General features: G+C 41.7%; 3 protein-coding genes across 3 annotated transcripts; all 3 read left to right on the forward strand.

Moving 5' to 3' along the window:
- Positions 1–327: 327 nt before the first annotated feature.
- LOC310941495 (sialic acid-binding Ig-like lectin 14) lies at positions 328–5602 on the forward strand (the record flags this gene model as incomplete). Its single annotated transcript, XM_083906682.1, has 8 exons — positions 328–352; positions 961–1377; positions 2336–2647; positions 2766–3029; positions 3953–4225; positions 5009–5111; positions 5213–5366; positions 5450–5602. 8 exons carry the CDS (start codon positions 328–330, stop codon positions 5600–5602), a joined length of 1701 nt encoding a protein of 566 aa, XP_083762808.1.
- Positions 5603–6828: 1226 nt separating this feature from the next.
- On the forward strand, positions 6829–14220 carry xrcc1 (X-ray repair complementing defective repair in Chinese hamster cells 1). Its single transcript, XM_083907188.1, has 17 exons — positions 6829–7225; positions 7757–7849; positions 8589–8696; positions 8774–8932; positions 9163–9240; positions 9521–9647; positions 9810–9895; positions 10067–10226; positions 10309–10534; positions 10792–10908; positions 12009–12090; positions 12169–12271; positions 12457–12505; positions 12631–12764; positions 13349–13439; positions 13537–13612; positions 14033–14220. Exons 1-17 carry the CDS (start codon positions 7175–7177, stop codon positions 14138–14140), a joined length of 1848 nt encoding a protein of 615 aa, XP_083763314.1. The 5' UTR covers positions 6829–7174; the 3' UTR covers positions 14141–14220.
- A 2147-nt stretch (positions 14221–16367) lies between these two features.
- On the forward strand, positions 16368–20110 carry drd2l (dopamine receptor D2 like; the record flags this gene model as incomplete). The annotated part of the gene is made up of 7 exons (XM_083906683.1): positions 16368–16643; positions 16852–16961; positions 17539–17675; positions 18419–18639; positions 18722–18805; positions 18870–19170; positions 19914–20110. The coding sequence occupies 7 exons, from the start codon at positions 16368–16370 to the stop codon at positions 20108–20110; spliced, it is 1326 nt and encodes a 441-aa protein (XP_083762809.1).
- Between the last annotated feature and the right edge of the window lie 57 nt (positions 20111–20167).

The following is a 20167-nucleotide window of genomic DNA, read 5'->3' on the forward strand; positions in this document are numbered from 1 at the left end:
AGTGAATACTGCAGGAGTGAAGGAGTGAACGAACGCTGCTGACTTAACATTTCTGACACAAACTCTGCTTTAGCTCAAAAAGACGTTTCCTCTCATCTTCACTTTTTAAGGAACTAACAAACATCATGAGAGTGACTCACTCATTGTCATAAGACGTCTCTAAATCCATCTCAGCTCTTTTTCCCTCTTTGTCAGTTCCACCACCTGAAAATGAAGACCCTTAAAACGTTCAAATAAGATTTACATTTCAGTGATTGATTATAGAAGAGACTTTTTATCATGAAATAACTTCCACTTCCTGGTCTTTGAGAGCGTCATCCTTCAGTCATGCAGCTGGACACCGTCTTCTTTGGTGAGTCATTCTATCATTATTCTTTATTCTCATGTTTTATGATGACTTTGGATCAATGCATTATTTATATTACAAAAATAAAACTCTGAAGCTTTAGTGGATTTTGCAGAACGTAGAAAAAAGGCTCTTTTACCAAGAGTGGATTTTAAGAACTCTGAAGAGGAGCTGATGTGATGATCTGAGGCTGTGGATGTAGTTTGACTTGTAAATAAACCTCTGTAACTTTATTAAAGAACACATGAGCAGAACATAACGTTTATAATAGAACATGAAGCACAGAGATGATGTTCCTATAATCCTCAACACTCAGGGAAGTCGTTTGATTTGTGTCCATCAAAAAGAGTTCAAACTTTATAATCAGGTGTAAAAGATTCATTAATTCATCATTAATCCAGATGTTTGGATCGTCTTCCTCTTCCTGCTGATGTTTTCAGAACAAGCTTTTGCAAAAGTCCTAAATGTCTTCTTGACATTTGGTATAAGTTAAAATGACAGAAGGAATCCTGAGTCTGTCGGGAAACATGTCTGAAGCTCCTGACACAACATCAGCAAATGTGTAGAAGAGAATTCCTCTGTAGTGTTTTTGTTGATGATCTGTTGTGTCTCAGCAGCAGCAGCAGCAGCAGCATCAGTGTTGTGGACTGTGGTCCAGACTGTATCTCCTGTACCTTCACTTCCTGACCATGTCAAAGCTCTGTCCGGCTCCTGTGTGGTCGTCCCCTGCTCTTTCACTGCTCCTCATCCTCTCAGAGGGAGGAAGAACAGGGTGAATGTTCGCATCAGGTTCAGAAGTGGCAGCCATTTGTTTCCTCTGCGAGGCGTCGCTTTTAACAGTGAAGATGGGAATCAGGTCAGCAGGGATTTCCAAGGAAGAACGTCTCTCTTTGGTCAAATCACAGCTGGAGACTGTTCAGTGAAGATGGAGAACATCAAGCTGGAGGACTCACGTCTGTTTGAGGTCACTCTGAAAACACCAGAGGATTTACTGTGGGGGAAACCAAGGAGCTTCAGACTGGAGGTGGTTGGTGAGTGATGATGATGATGATGATGATGGTGGTGATGATGATGATGGTGATGAAGATGGTAATGAAGATGATGGTGATGGTGATGATGATGATGATGAAGATGATGATGATGGTGATGATGATGATGATGAAGATGATGATGATGATGATGATGATGAAGATGATGGTGATGATGATGATGATGATGATGATGATGGTGGTGATGATGATGATGATGATGATGATGACGAGGATGATGATGATGATGGTGATGATGGTGATGATGATGATGGTGATGATGATGATGATGATGACGAGGATGAAGATGATGATGATAATGATGGTGATGAAGATGATGAAGATGATGAAGATGATGTGATGATGATGATGATGATGATGAAGATGATGGTGATGATGATGGTGATGATGAAGATGATGGTGATGATGATGATGATGATGATGGTGATGATGATGGTGGTGATGATGATGGTGATGATGACGAGGATGATGATGATGATGGTGATGATGGTGATGGTGATGATGATGGTGATGATGGTGATGATGATGATGAAGATGATGATGAAGATGATGATGATGATGGTGATGATGATGATGGTGATGATGATGATGATGATGATGATGATGATGATGATGATGGTGATGATGGTGATGATGGTGATGATGATGAAGATGATGATGATGATGATGATGATGATGATGATGGTGATGATGATGGTGATGATGATGATGATGATGATGATGATGACGGCGATGACGATGATGATGACGATGATGATGACGATGGTGATGATGATGGTGATGATGGTGATGATGATGATGATGATGATGATGGTGATGGTGATGGTGATGAAGATGATGATGAAGATGATGATGATGATGATGGTGATGATGGTGATGATGATGATGATGATGATGATGATGATGATGATGATGATGATGACACCTTCCTCACTGACAGACACTCCTGAAGCTCCTGTCATCAGTGAGATGTCAGCTGCCACAGAAGGACAGATTCTCACCTTCAACTGCTCGGTCAACTATCACTGTCCGTCCTCACCTCCCACACTGCAGTGGATGTGGGGAAGAGGTGCCCTGCTCAACGGCACTAAGGCAGGGCAGGTTCAGAGCGTCTCTGTGGAGCCTCACAGACAGATGCTGGTGGTTCCTCTGACCTTCACTGTGACACAGCAGGTGAAGCCCAGGCTCAGGTGTGAGGTCGTTTACCCAGGAGTCAAATCACTGTCTACGACCAAGGATCTGCATGTGACGTGTAAGCACAGCTGTTTACACACTTTCACACTTTCACACTTTCACACTTTCACACTTTCACACTTTCACACTTTCACACTTTCACACTTCATTCCGTCTCTTTTTGTTGCTCTTTTCAGTTCCACCAAAAGAGGTGCGGGTTCAGATCCTGTCGTTACAGGTCCATGAGGGAGGAAATGCCTTGCTGCTGTGCTCATGTAAAGCTGACCCTCCGGTGTCACAGTACCACTGGTCCGTCAGTCAACTCGGTCTCACAGTCGACCTCCATCAGCGCACTCACACCGTCAGGTTGTACAACGTCACTCGAGACACCAGAGTCCGCTGCTCAGCGCTCAACCTGATTGGTCGTGGAGAGTCTGGGCTGACGCTGCTGAACATTCAATGTAATTTCTGCTGCTGCTGCTCATACATAGATTATTCTGTAGATTATTCTGTAGATTATTCTGTAGATTATTCTGTCTGTAGATGGAAAGTTTGGTTTGTGTCACATTTGTTTTACTGTGACTCTGGGGGTGTGCTCACCATTGTGCTCACCATTGTGCTCACCATTGTGCTCCATTGGTAAAGTTCTTAACTAGCTTGATACTTGATGATGGTTCTCTGTCAGTTTAGTTAGCTCTTGCCTTTGCAGCAAGAACACCTAGGTTCCTGGGTGTTCGGTTCGAGGTTCGTGCCCCGTTTGGAATAGCTTCAGAACAAGGGCCTTTCTGCACGGAGTTAGCATGTTCTCCCCGTGTGTGCGTGGGTTTCACAGGGTTCTCCGGCTTCCTCCCAGTCCAAAAACATGCGATATGCGGATTAGGTGAATGGGTCACTCTAAATTGACCGTAGGTGTGAGTGCATCAAGGAGACACCATGACCCTGTTTAGACCTGGTACTGATCTATGTTCTGAGGGATCTGAGTGGTCAGATCTGATCACAGAACCCACAGAACCCACAGTCATTAGTCTGATCTAGAGAGGACGTCGATTCAGCCGACTACAGATTCACGACAAAGGGAAACTGATCACAGATGTTTTTTTCTCCTGGTGTACTAGAGGATGGTTTAATCCAATCACATTTACCTTTAACGCCGTTATAACATAACCATAACTGTTTGTTGACACAGTCTCTGCTGCTCTTACATTGATACAGAGGCATTTTCATCTCCATCATCTCTGTTGGTCATTGACAAAATAACAGTTGACACTGAGGACTATAACTAACCCTAACACACAGTCAGCACTGACTCGTCTTAAAGACTCAAAGACTCAGTGGAAAAAAAGTTCTCCATCTTCTCATCTAAAAGTTTTCTTCTGTCCTCCAGATAAACCAGCCATCGTCCATGTGTCGTCCACCTGTTCAGTCCAGGAGATGGCGCTGTGGTGTCGCTGTTCAGTCGACTCTAATCCCAGATCTGTGGTGACCTGGAGCATCAACGGGACTGTTCCACCTCTGGATTACAACACTTCTGTGACTTCAGAGCTTCACCTGCAAACATCTTCTCTGAAGGGTCCGATGCTCCGTCCACTGACAGTGATCTGCTTCACTGTCAACGCGCTGGGAAACGACTCTGTGGTTTTACTGCAGGGAGGTGAAGGTGTGTTCAGAGGGTTAGCATCACACTGACCAACACTACAGTGTCTGTATCAGATGGTGTCTGTGCTGTGAGTCTCTGATGAGAAACATCTGAAGGTCATACGTTCAGCAGAGGTTCACGAACTCTGAGGAGACAAGTCATAAGTCAAGGCTGTGATGATGAAGGACGTGTATATATGTGTCAGTCTAACATGACGTGTTGCCCTTTGACCTTCAGTGTCAGTGATGATGAAGGACATGTGTATATATGTGTCAGTCTAACATGACGTGTTGCCCTTTGACCTTCAGTGTCAGTGATGATGAAGGACATGTGTATATATGTGTCAGTCTAACATGACGTGTTGCCCTTTGACCTTCAGTGTCAGTGATGATGAAGGACATGTGTATATATGTGTCAGTCTAACATGACGTGTTGACCTTTGACCTTCAGTGATCAGTGATGATGAAGGACGTGTGTATATATGTGTCAGTCTAACATGACGTGTTGACCTTTGACCTTCAGTGTCAGTGATGATGAAGGACATGTGTATATGTGTCAGTCTAACATGACGTGTTGACCTTTGACCTTCAGTGTCAGTGATGATGAAGGACATGTGTATATATGTGTCAGTCTAACATGACGTGTTGACCTTTGACCTTCAGTGTCAGTGATGATGAAGGACATGTGTATATATGTGTCAGTCTAACATGACGTGTTGACCTTTGACCTTCAGTGTCAGTGATGATGAAGGACATGTGTATATATGTGTCAGTCTAACACGACGTGTTGACCTTTGACCTTCAGTGTCAGATCATCTGTGGTGGTTGGTGATTCCTGCTGTGGTCGTCAGCTCCGTCATCTTCCTCCTCTCTATTCTCGTCTATTGCTGCAGAAAGAGAGCTGCAAAGTATGTGAAGCACAACCTTTTATTGATAATAACAATAATAATAATAATAATAATAATAATATCTCAGTGTTGACACGGTGCTGCTTCTGTTCTCCTGTCAGAGACGTCCTGAAGACTCAGCTGTCAGTTTACCCTGAGGTGATTGACAGGACGCCTCTTTACATTAACTGCACTGAAGTCACTCACATCTACACCAACGGCAGCTACCAGCTCATCTATCAGAACTGCACACCTCTGTTCGTCCACACTCACAATGTATGGATCCTTTTCAACGACCTTGTCCTAAATCTCAACATCTGGCATTTGTGAGTGTTCACATTTCCTGCATCTCTTTCCAGATCCATCCAGTGGTGAGAAGAGGAGGAGAGAGAAGAAGAAGAAGAAGAAGAAGAAGAAGAGAAGAATCACTGAGTTCAGACAGAGGAGCTGCTGTAGGAGACCATCAGGGTTCTTCTGAGGCTGAAACTGCTGTTTACCTGGAGATCCTCTGACCTTCATGCACCGCTTACATTCACCTTCAAAAGCAACAACACAAACACACAAACAACAACACAAACACACAAACAACACAAAAACAACAACACAAACAAAGACACAAACACACAAACAACAACACAAACACAAAGTGATGCCTAGGTGGCGCTGTTTCTCGTGGACAGGTGCGTTATCTTTATGTCTTTGTGATCTTTTCAGAGTATTTACTGTTTTTGAGTAATGCATACAGTAAAAGTACTTCATATTGCTTGTGCATGAAGTACAAAAAGTACTTAGTCGAAAAAAACTGAAATCATAAACTACTAATAATGATTTAGAAGAATAAACTAAGACACGATAAGATTTACCTTTATTCTTTCCATAAAACAGTATGTTACTGTCACAGCAGCCAAAAATCATAACAAGGTAGAATTAGAAGAAAAATAGAAATAAGGTATTATTATTATTATTATTATTAATAAATATATGCAAAGAAACGTGTAAAACATGTACATTATATAGCTACAGCATATTTGCCATCATTATTTCACATGTAATCACAATGAAAAGATATCAGTGTTTTCACTTAGAATTTAACATTTTTCTTTGCAGTATGTTGTTATTTTTCAGAATGATTTTATTTTGAAAACAGGAAACAGGACTGCTTGGTTCAGATGTAGGAAATGAGAGAATATTGACACATATTCTCAGTATATTCTTGTAAGTGTTTCACAGCTTTTACAGTTGTGTCTTCTTTGTGACTTTTGTAAATGAGTTTTGGTATTTGGAAAAGTCTTTCATGTTTTGTAAACGTGTAACTAACTAACTAACTAACACCTTTCATTCATAACACGATGACTTTTCTTCAGAATAAACGGTGATGAAGACACTTTGTCTTTCTGTCATTTCTCTGATGATTTCACTGATATGGAGCACGAGACCTGACATAAACATAAATAAGTTAATAAAAGCATTACATTTATTTATTTATGTATGTATTTATGTATGTATTTATTTATTAATCTTGATATGTCAGGTCTCGTCCTCCATACACTGAATGATTTCAGCCGGTTGTACCAGATAAACGGAACAGTGCATGTGATGAACACCAGAGGGCAGCACCATCTAATGACGCGCTCAGAACACCGTAGAAGAAGAAGAAGAGGGACTCGCTGAGTGGATGGTGACGTCCTGCGTCACAACACCACACACGCACGCACACACGCACACACGCACACGCTACCCTTTGGTGTGAAAATGAGTTTATTTTGTCCACAGTTGTGTCATAATTCTAATAACTGACATATTTATACTTTAAAGTTTCCTGAACGAGCAGACTGAGCGGTTATCCGTGAACAGCTGCCTTCACGAGAGCATTCACAGACGTAAATCCACCGAGCTCGTCCGGAAGTGACTATTGTTTGCTAGCATGCTAACACGCTAGCCAACGCTAAACAAAGCAGTTTAGTCGCTCTGCTGCTTTAAAGTGCTTTAAAGGACTCATTGTGTCCGTGTCTTATGTTAAATTAACCACGAATTTACCACTAAACTTATTATCATTGAACACTAAAGAGTGAGGGATCGAGAAGATGCCGGAAATCAAAGTCAAACATGTGGTGTCGTGCAGCACCGAGGACTCTGTAAGTCTGTCTTCTGTTATTGTGTTTTTAAATGAGTACAATCAGTGTCTTCTTCTTTGATCACAGACTCACAAAGTCTGTTATTGTGTTATTGTGTGTTTTTAAATGAGTTAAATCATCTGAATCAGAGTCTACTTTTATCACAGACTCACAAAGTCTGTTATTGTGTGTTTTTAAATGAGTTAAATCATCTGAATCAGTGTCTTCTTCTTTTATCACAGACTCACAAAGTCTGTTATTGTGTGTTTTTAAATGAGTTAAATCATCTGAATCAGAGTCTTCTTTTATCACAGACTCACAAAGTCTGTTGTGTGTTTTTAAATGAGTTAAATCATCTGAATCAGTGTCTTCTTCTTTTTTCACAGACTCACAAAGTCTGTTATTATGTTATTGTGTGTTTTTAAATGAGTTAAATCATCTGAATCAGCGTCTTCTTCTTTTATCACAGACTCACAAAGTCTGTTATTGTGTTATTGTGTGTTTTTAAATGAGTTAAATCATCTGAATCAGTGTCTTCTTCTTTTATCACAGACTCACAAAGCAGAAAACCTGCTGAGCTCTGACACCTACAGGAAGTGGAAAGCAGCGAGAACTGGGGAGAAGCAGACGTCAGTCATTCTGCAGGTATTATATATATATATATATATATATTATAGTATTATTATATACAAGAAGCAGTGAGAAGCAGTGGTCAGTCATTGTGCAGCTACACATCGATCACTTCCTCCTCTCTCCAACTCTTCTCGTCACATTTGTCGTTGTCTTTTATCGTTCCTGCGTAAGAAGAAGCTAAAACAGGATGTTTTTTGGATTCATCTTGGTCTGATGTACAAATACAGGTTTAAAAAGAGCCGTCTGCCATCGCCGTCATAACAAGACTATGAGTGAGGGTTTAAATGTCACTGCATCAACACAATTGTCTTATCCACAGCCCATGAAGTGAATATCTTAAAGGTTTTCCACATTTCTTTACACAATAATGTTGGTTCTAAATAATACTGCATTTGCTCTAAATGATGTACAGTTTACCTGAAGTTATTCCACGTGTGATTCAGAGCTAAATAAATATACTTTATTATTCATCTCCGTGGAGAAAACTCACATCAAAATAAACAAGCAACAGCTGAGCATTCAAAAATACACACAAAGTATTAACAGGATTCAGAAGTTTTATGGAATAGAAATGAATGTGTTTCTGTAACGGAGGATACCATAGTTTGATCCTTTACTCTCTTAAAATAATTGTTTAATAATTAATAGTTTATTTGTAAAACAAAAAGAACTCCTGTCACAGAGCTTCCATCTATTGTTAGATGTTGTCTTGATGATAAGTGGTTCTGTGGTTCTGTGGTTCTTCTCTCAGCTGGAGAAGGAGGAGCAGATCCACAGCATTGACGTCGGGAATGAAGGTTCAGCGTTCGTGGAGGTTCTGGTTGGAAACTCGTCTGCGGTCAGAGACCAGGATTATGAGGTAAAATCAAAGCTGTTCTTCATAAACGTGTCTCAGTGTGAACTGATGTTCTTCTCTCATTTGAATGTTTCCTCCAGGTTCTTCTGGTAACATCGTCCTTCATGTCACCCACGGAGAGCCGTAATGGCACCAACCTGAACCGAGTACGATTCTTTGGACCAAACCAACTCCAGAAGAGCACATCACAGGAGAAGTGGGACAAAGTGAAGATCGTCTGCAGTCAGCCTTACAGTAAGGTACGAGAACAGCCTTTAATTGTGACCTGAAGGCATCACTCAGAGGGACCTGAAGGCATCGCTCACAGTGACCTGAAGGCATCACTCAGAGGGACCTGAAGGCATCGCTCACAGTGACCTGAAGGCATCACTCAGGCTTTTCTGTGGAAACAGAGACGTAACAGAGCTGTTTTAAGATTTAAGTTCAAGTAAAGCCACTAAAAAGTATTACTTTTCTTTGTACTTTACAGAACATTGCCTATGGACTGGCGTTTGTCAAGTTCCATTCACCACCTGACAAAGATGACCCTCCTCCAACAGCTTCTCCAGTAAGTAACACTTGTCTTCTTGATTAGCGTGTACACTGTGACAGTGGCTGCAGTGGAATATTCAGACTTATGGACGTAAAAAAGTGTGTGCTTTTACCAATAAATGGCTGAGGTTTGGTTATAAGACGCTGCACCACTGTGTCATCAGTGAACGCATCACAGCTGTGTTTCTGCTGGGCTGTGATGCGTTCACTGACGCTCGTAAAACCACTGTCTCTCAGCATCATCACAGATTGAGTGTCCTCCTGTGAACCTGACAAACCCTCTCTCTCTCTGTCAGAAGCTGACAAAGCTGGGTCAGTTCAGAGTGAAGGAAGAGTCTCCGTCGTCTTCTGGAGCAAATCTTCAGCCTGGAAGTCTCTTTTTCAGTCGAGACGTTACAACCAAATCAAGCCCTTCAGTGAAAGGTACATTCACTGATTTGAATTTATAATCCCAGTTTACATGGAGCCAAAGACCTGGACACTCTCACACCCTGTGGTCATTATAGACTGTCTGATGTTTGATCGTACTAACATCATTTATAGAGTTATCCTGCTGTCAGCTCATGTTGTCTCCTGTTGTTTCAGTGTCTCCACAGACAGAGAAGCTGACGTATGCTGCTGCTGCTCTTCAGTCTGCTGCCTCCTCTTCCACCTCCGCCTCAGCAGCACAGGTAGAACACGCTAAAGCAGGAAATATCAACATATAACATGCTTTAAATCAGTCTGAACATGTGTTTGTGTGTATGACACCACATGACAAGAGCAGGCTTTAAAGGCAACATCACATAATAAACAGGAACTTACACTTTTCCTTTTGTTCCATGAATGTTTTTCTCTAATAGCAACCAGCAAAAAGAAAATTTGAGTTCAGTAAAGAGCGTCTGTCTTCTGGTTCTCCGCCCTTGAAAAAGACTAGTCCTGCTGCGTCACCAGAGGCTAAAGCTACCATCACCAAAGAGAAGCCAACTTCATCCAGCACCTCCAGTCCCAGTGCTGTTAAAGGTACCACTGAAGTGTCTGAGTGTTAGCGTAGCATAGCTGTCCCTTATTAAAACATCCTTCATTGTCTGAACTGTGTCTGCAGCTTCTCTGGTACAGAAGTCTTCAGAGAAGAAGAAGGAGATTCAGTCTAAACCTAAACCAGCAAAGATCCAGGTCACTCAGCAGGTTCCATTCAAGCAGCTCATGCAGGGCGTGGTGTTTGTCCTCAGCGGCTTCCAAAACCCTTTCAGAGGAGACCTGAGGGAAAAGGCTGTGGATATGGGAGCAAAGTACAGACCTGACTGGACACCAGACTCTACTCACCTCATGTGAGTAGATCTTAACATGAACTTATTATTATCTGAGCTGATAATAAGACGAGGGAGTGAAGCTCAGTGTGCTGTTCTGCTGCTGTAGATCATAGACGAGTCCATACTTAGTGTTTGTGCCTTTATATCATCTTCAGTCAGACCATTATCAGGGTTTTTAACTGATTCAGTTTGTTTTAGATCTAACCGTGTGTGTGTGTGTGTGTGTGTGTCTGTGTGTGTGTCTGTGTGTGTGTCTGTGTGTGTGTGACCTCCAGCTGTGCCTTTGCGAACACCCCCAAGTACAGCCAGGTGAAGTCAGCAGGGGGCATTATCGTACGTAAGGAGTGGGTGTTGGACTGTCACAAGAGAAAACTGAAGATCTCCCATAAACGGTAAGAAAGTGATTTAGTACTTGTGATGAAGTACATTCAGATCAGTGTGTTTACAGACTGTAAAACACAGTGTGTACAGACTGTAAAACACAGTAATCAGCCTGATTGAAAAAGTACACCTGCATTCACACGTTAGCAGGAATGCTAACTTCACTGTGACCTTGATCACGTCTCTGTCTTATTATTATGTTCATTACATCACACACATCTGTGTCTCACACACATCTGGGTCTCACACACATCTGTGTCTCACACACCGTCTCATTAAAGCGTTACTTCACTGATTTACTGTGTTGCTGGAATAGCAGCAGTGTTTATTTGAAAAATGTGCTTCGCTCTCTCAGTTTTTCTTGAATATTTAACCAATATATTTAAATATAAATCTTGGTGAAAATATTTCAGTTTATCAGTGAATCAGTGCTTTATCAACACGTTTTAAAAATACAGCAGTTTACTGAAAAACACACACACACACACACACACACACACACGCACACACGCACACACACACTTGTTATTGTGCAGCTTTGATGATGTCCTCTATTTAAAAGCTGCATCTGCTATGGGTAATTAAAGCAACCACTTACTTTGATGATGATGATGATGATGAGGATGAGGACACACACACACACACACACACACATAAGCACACTCTTCACTCTTCAACCCTCGCATTGGCACTTTATGGTGTCCTCGCTGTGTATTATGTGTAGTGTATACTAATGAGTTTGTGACATCACAGACACACAAACATGATGTGAAATTAAATGGGTTTTTAATCATTTGGTTCCTAAGAAATCTCAAATGGCACAGATGGTGCCAAACTGTGCCGAACTGTGCCGAACCAGAGAACACCTCAACATGTCTTTACTAAAACCTCTGTGACTTTACTCTGCTTCACTTCAGCACAGCTCATGTCCACAGGTTGTGTTTTTAAGATCCTGCTGCACGTTTGCTTTAAAATGTATTTCACCGTCTTCTGTCAGTTGGACAGTTGAAGCTGTAATAAATACTGTGTGTGTGTCATTTGCCCTCTGGTCCTTGATCATCACATCATCTTGATACACTTTATTCACTGTTTTTAAACGATCTTCCTTCAGTTATCTGATGGACGGAGCTGAGTCGAGCTCAGAGAGCGACATGGAAGTGGACGACCTGAGTGAAGAGGAAACCAACACAAAGGTCGTCTAAGAAGAAAGATCCATCTTCTCTGTTTGTGTCAGAGTTAGTTTGAACAGTCTTTCCATGTTTGTGTTTCAGAGAGAAACTCAAGTCACTGCAAAAACACCAGAGAACAGGAAGGAAGAAGATGAAGAAGATGATGATGATGAGTACGCTGGCTCCACTGACCTGGATCAACCAGGTTTGTATCTGCTTTAATCGTCTTTATATTGTCATGTAAAAACACCACTGTACCTTCAGTCACATGACTCAGTCACATGACTCAGTCACATGACTCAGTCACATGACTCAGTCACATGACTCAGTCACATGAGCTCCATGTGTCAGTTTGTCCTCACCATTTTCTCATGTCCACTTTTTTAAAAGGACGTGATGATGATGATGATGATGTGGACACTGAGGATGAGCTGCAGAGGTGAACTATACTGAAGTTTAACATTAAATACCTGCCTATAGAACTGTGAGGACCATCTCTAATGTGGAGATGACAAACAATAGAAGAATGATGATGATGATGAAGATGTTTTTGTCCTTGTAAAGAGTGGAGAAGGACAACAGACGGAAAAAACCAGCAGAAGTGAAGATGATGAAGGAGGAAGATCTGTATCTGGGCTATACAGACGAAAACACAGACGCTGAGGCTGAAGAAGATCATCCTATTCCTGAGCTCCCAGGTCTTCATATTTGTCTCTTTGTCTTCATCTGTGTCTCTTTGTCTTCATCTGTGTCTTCATCTGTGTCTCTACTCTTTGTCCTGTCACAGTAAACATGTCGTCCATTACAGACACACCAACATCATAGACTCTAACCTTAACATCTAAGAGCTTCATCCTAAACCCAGTTCTAACCCCAAACCAGAACCACCAGCCCATGTTGTTCCTCAGTTGTTCCTCAGTTGTTCCTCAGATGTTCCTCAGTTGTTCCTCAGTTGTTCCTCAGATGTTCCTCAGATGTTCCTCAGTTGTTCCTCAGTTGTTCCTCAGATGTTCCTCAGATGTTCCTCAGATATTCATCAGTTGTTCCTCAGATGTTCCTCAGATGTTCCTCAGTCGTTCCTCAGATTTTCCTCAGATGTTCCTCAGATGTTCCTCAGTTGTTCCTCAGATGTTCATCAGTTGTTCCTCAGATGTCCTCAGTTGTTCCTCAGATGTCCTCAGTTGTTCCTCAGATGTTCCTCAGTTGTTCCTCAGATGTTCTTCAGATGTTCCTCAGATGTCCTCAGTTGTCCTCTCTCATGTCAGTAAATCGTTTCTTCCAGAGTTCCTGAGTGGACGACACTTTTTCCTCTACGGTAAATTTGCTCCTGATGAAAGACGACTGCTGCTGCGATACATCGCTGCCTTTAACGGGTGAGAACGACTGAAGAAACAAACTTTACTTCACTAACGTTCAGTCAGATTATGACGGACGAGAGTTGAATCCCTGTGAATCTCTCGTGTTCCACAGAGTGATGGAGGACTACATGACTGAGAAGGTTCAGTTTGTGGTGACCAGTGAAGGATGGCATGATTCTTTTGAAGACGCAAGTTCACTCTTTATATCTATATATCTGTATATCTGTATATCTATATATCTATATATCTGTATATCTATATATCTATATATCTGTATATCTGTATATATCTATCTGTATATCTATATATCTGTATATCTATATCTGTATATATCTATATCTGTATATCTATATATCTGTATATCTATAAATCTGTATATATCTGTATATATATCTGTATATCTGTATATCTATATATCTGTATATCTATAAATCTGTATATATATCAGTGTATCAGAGGCTGAAGAGGCTGCAGCTCTGCTGATGTGGCCTTGAGCCAGGTTTTCAGTGTCCAAGGTGAACAGAGTGGAACCATCGATGCATGTTGATGTTTCCTCTCAGTGGTAGAATCTTAACTTCCTCTTCTCACTGAACCCTTTTCTTCTTCAGGCTCTGATGGAGAACGGTAATCTGAACTTTGTCAAACCCTCGTGGATTTATGCGATCAACGAGCGACAGAAGATTCTTCCCTATCAGCCGTACACCGTGGTGCCCTGAGACTCTGTTCACACTCAGGTGAAAAGACACAGACTTTTCAAAATGTATTTGTTTGACATTGAAGAAGCAATAAACCGTTGTAGTTGGATGTTAATGTTATAATATGTTATAATATGTTATAATATGTTGTCTTTTCTGACATAAGAGATGATCTTTCCTCAGGGAAAGGTCTGTGTGTCATGAGATGTTTTTCTTCTGTGTTAAACTGTTAGTGTTATTATGGACTTATTATTATGTCTGTGTTTTGCATTCATTAAATTCCACATAAAGAAATACAGAACTTTACTGACGTGTGTTCAGTCTCAACTTGTTTTGACTTGATGTTTTTATTTTTGTTGAAATAAAAAGATTTTTAATAACTAATAACTTCTGTGTATTTGTAGATGGAGAATCGTTTTTCATCCTCTTCTAATTTACGTCTCTAGTTTCTTCTTCTCTTCAGTCGAGGATTGAAGGAGATTTAATGTCATCACACATTTACATACGTCAAACTAACGCTGTTAACGCTGAAAGAGTTCAATCCATTCTTTACATTGATGATATTTGTGAAATACTGTTGTAAATCAGTCTTTTAACTGTTAAAATAATAGTTTAACTATGTGTTCAAAGTGTTTTGTTAACATTAAATGAGACAAGAGTCTTTAATCTTTTCTTTCCTGCTGCAGATGTTTCTGTGTGAGAAGAAACTGAATCATCACGACTGAGTTTGAAATCTTCATGTTCTCACATTTATCATTTCACAATAGAAGGAATCACAGGAATGAGGTGATGGTCACATCTCCAACGTCCTTTTCTGCTCCTCCTTCACTTACCCTCCTCCTCTTCCTCCTCCTCCTCCTCCTCTTCCTCTTCCTCCTCCTCCTCCTCCTCCTGACCCAGCCTGAGCAGCAGAAGTGTTGTGTGTTCAGTGTGAAGAACATTCACTGAGGTAAACTCTGGATATTTGTCTGATTCTGCAGCAGCAGCTCTTAGAAAGGGTACGTTGTTTTTTAAATAAATATATATATTTATATATTTATATACATATACATATACATATACATATACATATATTCACTGTTTGCTTTGTGTTTATAGAGCTTCAACATGGGAGCAATATTCTACATTTGTATTTTATATGAATATGTTTATTTTTTTTTAAATACAGGCTAAAACAGTATGTATTTATCTTTTCTAATGAAGCCCTTACATTACCACTTAAATATATCAAGCCTTATATGACGATGAAAAAGTGAAGAATCATTGATAAAAACAGTGATTGATAAACATCATCATCATCATCATCATCCTTCATCATTCTAAAGCAAACAAAACTCTTCTCCCCTGGTTTGATTTTTGCAGAAGCTGCAAATGTCCTGAAGATTTCTGTGAAAAGTGTGAATGTCAGAGTCCTGATGAACACATCAGCATCATCAGCATCAGCATCAGCATCAGCATCAGCATCATCATCATCTTCATCATCTTCATCATCATCATCATCATCATCATCAGCAGGTACACGCTGACATATGCAGAGGAAATGATAGCAGAAATATTCATAATGATTCTGTGTATTCAAACCTGAGGATGAGAAACTGCAGTGAAATAACATTCAACATCATTTCAGAAGCTGCAGCTCAGTTCTTTTCTCTGTGAAACAAATCAAAGATTCACTGCAGATGATTTTAAAGCTTTAGAAAATACTGAGACTATGTAAATGTAAAGGGATGATTTGGGCGACACTCTACCAACCAGGAGGAGAAAGAGAATTGTTTTTCTAACCAATTGCAAAGATCCTTTTACTAATGTTCCTGAGTAGTTGTAGTTTTATCAGTGTTATCATTATATATATTATCATTATTGTCCAATCACAATCATCTCTGCTCTCACAGCTGAAAGCTTCTCTTTAATGTCCTTCACTCTCAGACTGAACCTGTTTTATTTTCCTCCTCAATGTTCAATGTTCCATCAACTCAAATCACAATGTGACGACGTGTCTTTGATTTACTGAGTCCTACAGGAGATGATTTAAAGTTGAAGTGCTGAGGTCTGAGGTCAGAGGTCAGTGATTGATTTGTTTGGTTGTCAGAGGTCAAAGGTCAAAGGTCAGAGGTCAGGGTTAGCAGCTGTGACACATGATGGTTTAGACATGGTTCACCACCATGTGACTGAATGACAGCAGATAAATCATGTAAATCTGTGTTTGATTTGTCTTTAATCTTCAGCTCATGACGACTGAAGTGAGACGATGACCTTCTATAACATGTCAGAGGACACGTCCTCCTCCTCCTCCTCCTCCTCTAACTGCACCACGTCTCCTCTGGCCTCCTCTCCTCCCTATAACTTCTACGCGGTTCTGCTGGTTCTCCTCATCTTCTGCGTGGTGTTTGGAAACGTGTTGGTGTGTGTGGCGGTTTCTCGAGAACGTTCTCTTCAGACGACGACAAACTACCTGATCGTTTCTCTGGCTGTTTCTGACCTGATGTTAGCTACACTGGTCATGCCCTGGGGCGTCTACCTGGAGGTCAGTGCTTTAATTATATATCTGTTCATTATATCTGTGGAGAAGAGTTCTCTTATATTTATGGTTCAGAGTTGTGAGTTGTTTGATACGACAATGTTAGCATTATTGTGACGTCATTACAACCCAGTGATGTGTATTGTGGACAGGCTAATAGCTTAGCATAAGAGAACGCACATTAGCCATTGACGTGAGCTGTGTTTGACTGAAGGTTGTGGGCGAGTGGCGCTTCAGTCTCATCCACTGTGACATCCTGCTGACTCTGGACGTCATGATGTGCACGGCCAGCATCCTCAACCTGTGTGCCATCAGCATCGACAGGTACGCACTCACCTGGAGATCAGTGAGGTGGTTTAACTCTGGTTAAAGACTAACTGGTACCTGTGCAGGTGTTTACACTCAGGGCCTTTGTGGGTGGAGCTTACATATTCTCCTAGTGTGTGTGTGTGTGTGTGGGGGGGGGGGGGGAGGGTTCTCTCCAGGTACACTCTTAGAAATAAGGGTTCCAAAAGGGTTCTTCTACAAGGGCTGGGGTTCTATCTGGAAATTTGATTTTCAAAGGTTATTGGTAACATAATGGTTCCAGTAAGAACCATTTTGATCCTGAGAACCCTTTAAAAGCCCTTTTCTGAATAAAGGGTTTTAAAAGGGTTCTTGGTGGAACGTTCCTAAATGGTTCTCCTATGAAGACAAGTCGAAGAACCTTATATGGTTCTACAGCAATTTTTTTAATAAGAGCGTCACACATCATTCCACATCCACATCATTTCTGTGTCGGTTACTTAATGCACGACCATGATGGTGAGACCCTTCAGTCTGAAGTGTGTGTGTGTGTGTGTGTGTGTGTGTGTGTGAGACACTCATGCTAATGCTAATGCTAATGCCTGTCTGTGTGCAGGTACACAGCTGTGGCCATGCCTCTGCTCTACAACACCAGGTACAGCTCACGGAGGAGAGTGACCCTGATGATCTCTGTGGTTTGGTTCCTCTCCTTCGCCATTTCCTGTCCTTTACTGTTTGGACTCAACAACACAGGTAACTCAGAGTCCTCTGTCTTCACCTGTGTCTGCTCACACATCTGGGCTTTGATTAGAACTTTGGTGTAGCTGCTGTGAGTGCACTTCTGTTGAACAGGTGGGTCTTGGGTTAGGGTTAAAGGTCAGGAAACTGTGAAATAAAGTTTTCTCAGGTTGGTTCTATATCTGCAGACTTTGACTAGAATCAGATCAGAGACGCTGAGCTCACGTAGCTATTACTGAATAAATGTGTTATTTTAAAAGTGAATATATTTCCTGGTTCAGTTCTGGTTGCAGTAAATCAGTATGTCGTTCTTATATTTATACATGTATACATATATATACATATATAAATCCATGGAGCTTCCAGACGTGCAGATGTCAGAGGTAGATTGAAGTGTTGTCTCAGAGTGGAAACACATAATCCCACAATCACATGTGGACTCACGACAGCAGCAGTGAAGATGTTCAGAGGCTCACGTCCTCCTACGTGAGGATAAATGAGCTGAATCACAAGGAAACACTTTGAATAAGATTCACTCTGCTGTTCATAGAAGGAAGCACAGGTTTGTATAAACCAGGAGATGATGGTGATGATGATTATTATTATTATTATTATTATTATTATTATAAATAAGGGTTATTTAGAGAGGGACAGATACAAAAACATAGACAAGTTTGAGCAGTCATCTGATGCATGCATTATAGTGTTTTTAGCTATATAATATATTATTTTTATAAAGGTGTGTATCTTCCCATCAGCCAGTCAGGAAGGAACCACCTGCAGCTTTGGAGACCCGGCCTTCGTGGTTTACTCGTCCGTGGCGTCCTTCTACGTCCCGTTCATCGTCACGTTACTGGTCTACGTCCAGATCTGTGTGGTTCTGCGTAAACGAGGCCGACGGACCGTACCATCTCAACGCCATCGTCTGCACACACAAGACAGGAGGACGGAGGCAGGAGATGGTCGTGGACTTAGGAAGGTAACACTAAGGTTTAGACCTGAAGAACATGTGAGACTCTTCTCTGACATCATCTTCTCTTTTAAACCTCCTTCTCCTGTAGAATCAGTGCACTCAGCCTGAGGACGTGAGCTTGTGCACCCTGATCCTTAGACCTGCGTCTGCAGCTCCACAGAGAAAGAAAGTGGTGAGTTTAAATGTTAAAGCTCTGTTTGCTTCACCTTCAGCAGCTTCAGTCTCTGTCTCCTCAGACTCTGGTGAAGGAGGCCGTGGTTCATCCTCTTCAACTGGAGCCGCGTCACTTTCTACCACAGATGGAGCCAAGTCTGGCTCCTCCCACTGGCCCACAGAGCTCCGCCCACACACGACAGACCAGGATCTCTCTGTCCATCTCAGTTGGCCCCGCCCCCGTTCGCCCTTCCACCGTGACGCGATCGGTCCTGATGCCCCGCCCCCCTGAGGGATGGAAGGAGAGGACGACGAAGGAGAGGAGAGGAAGGTTATCACAGCAGAAAGAGAGGAAGGCCACGCAGATGCTCGCCATCGTGCTCGGTAAGAACCAGGTTTAAAGACGTTTTACTTCTTATATGAGAGATGGATAAAAACATCCAGGACCAGGACCAGGTCTATGTCCAGGTCTACGTCCAGGTCTATGTCCAGGTCTATGTCCAGGTCTACAGCAGCATAACTCAGAGATGTCCAGGTTTCCCTGAGTCAGCTCTAACATAAGCTTTATCAAAAAGGAAAGTTTTATGTTTATGTTTTGAAGTCAACACTCACATTGTCTCAGAACTTAGAACATAGAACGTCAGGTGTGTTCTTCATCTGTGCCTCAGGTGTGTTCATGTACTTCATCTGTTCCTCAGGTGTGTTCATGTACTTCATCTGTTCCTCAGGTGTGTTCTTCATGTTCTTCATCTGTTCCTCAGGTGTTCCTCAGGTGTTCTTCATCTGTTCCTCAGTTGTTCCTCAGGTGTTCTTCATCTGTTCCTCAGGTGTTCTTCATGTTCTTCATCTGTTCCTCAGGTGTTCTTCATGTTCTTCATCTGTTCCTCAGGTGTTCTTCATGTTCTTCATCTGTTCCTCAGGTGTGTTCATGTTCTTCATCTGTTCCTCAGGTGTGTTCATGTTCTTCATCTGTTCCTCAGGTGTTCTTCATGTTCTTCATCTGTTCCTCAGGTGTTCTTCATCTGTTCCTCAGGTGTTCCTCAGTTGTTCTTCATCTGTTCCTCAGGTGTGTTCATGTTCTTCATCTGTTCCTCAGGTGTTCTTCGTGTTCTTCATCTGTTCCTCAGGTGTGTTCATCATCTGCTGGCTGCCGTTCTTCCTGACTCATGTGTTGAAGGCTCACTGCAGAAGCTGCTGTATCTCACCTTCACTGTACAGTGGTGTCACCTGGCTTGGTTACCTCAACAGTGCCGTCAACCCCATCATCTACACCACGTTTAACATTGAGTTTAGAAAAGCCTTCATCAAGATCCTGCACTGTTGACCTTCACAGAGACTGAGAGAGAAAAGGCTCTGAGATCTTGATCCACAGGAGTTTGAG

Source organism: Microchirus variegatus (assembly GCF_963457635.1).
Source record: "Microchirus variegatus genome assembly, chromosome: 20".
NCBI classification, from domain to species: domain Eukaryota; kingdom Metazoa; phylum Chordata; class Actinopteri; order Pleuronectiformes; family Soleidae; genus Microchirus; species Microchirus variegatus.

Excerpts from the sequence above, each read along its gene's own strand:
- xrcc1 (XM_083907188.1), top strand. The coding sequence starts at position 7,175 with ATGCCGGAAATCAAAGTCAAACATGTGGTGTCGTGCAGCACCGAGGAC. Across the intron at positions 9,648-9,809 it reads ATCAAGCCCTTCAGTGAAAG|TGTCTCCACAGACAGAGAAG; the intron begins GTACATTCACTG and ends CTGTTGTTTCAG. Across the intron at positions 9,896-10,066 it reads CCTCCGCCTCAGCAGCACAG|CAACCAGCAAAAAGAAAATT; the intron begins GTAGAACACGCT and ends TTTCTCTAATAG.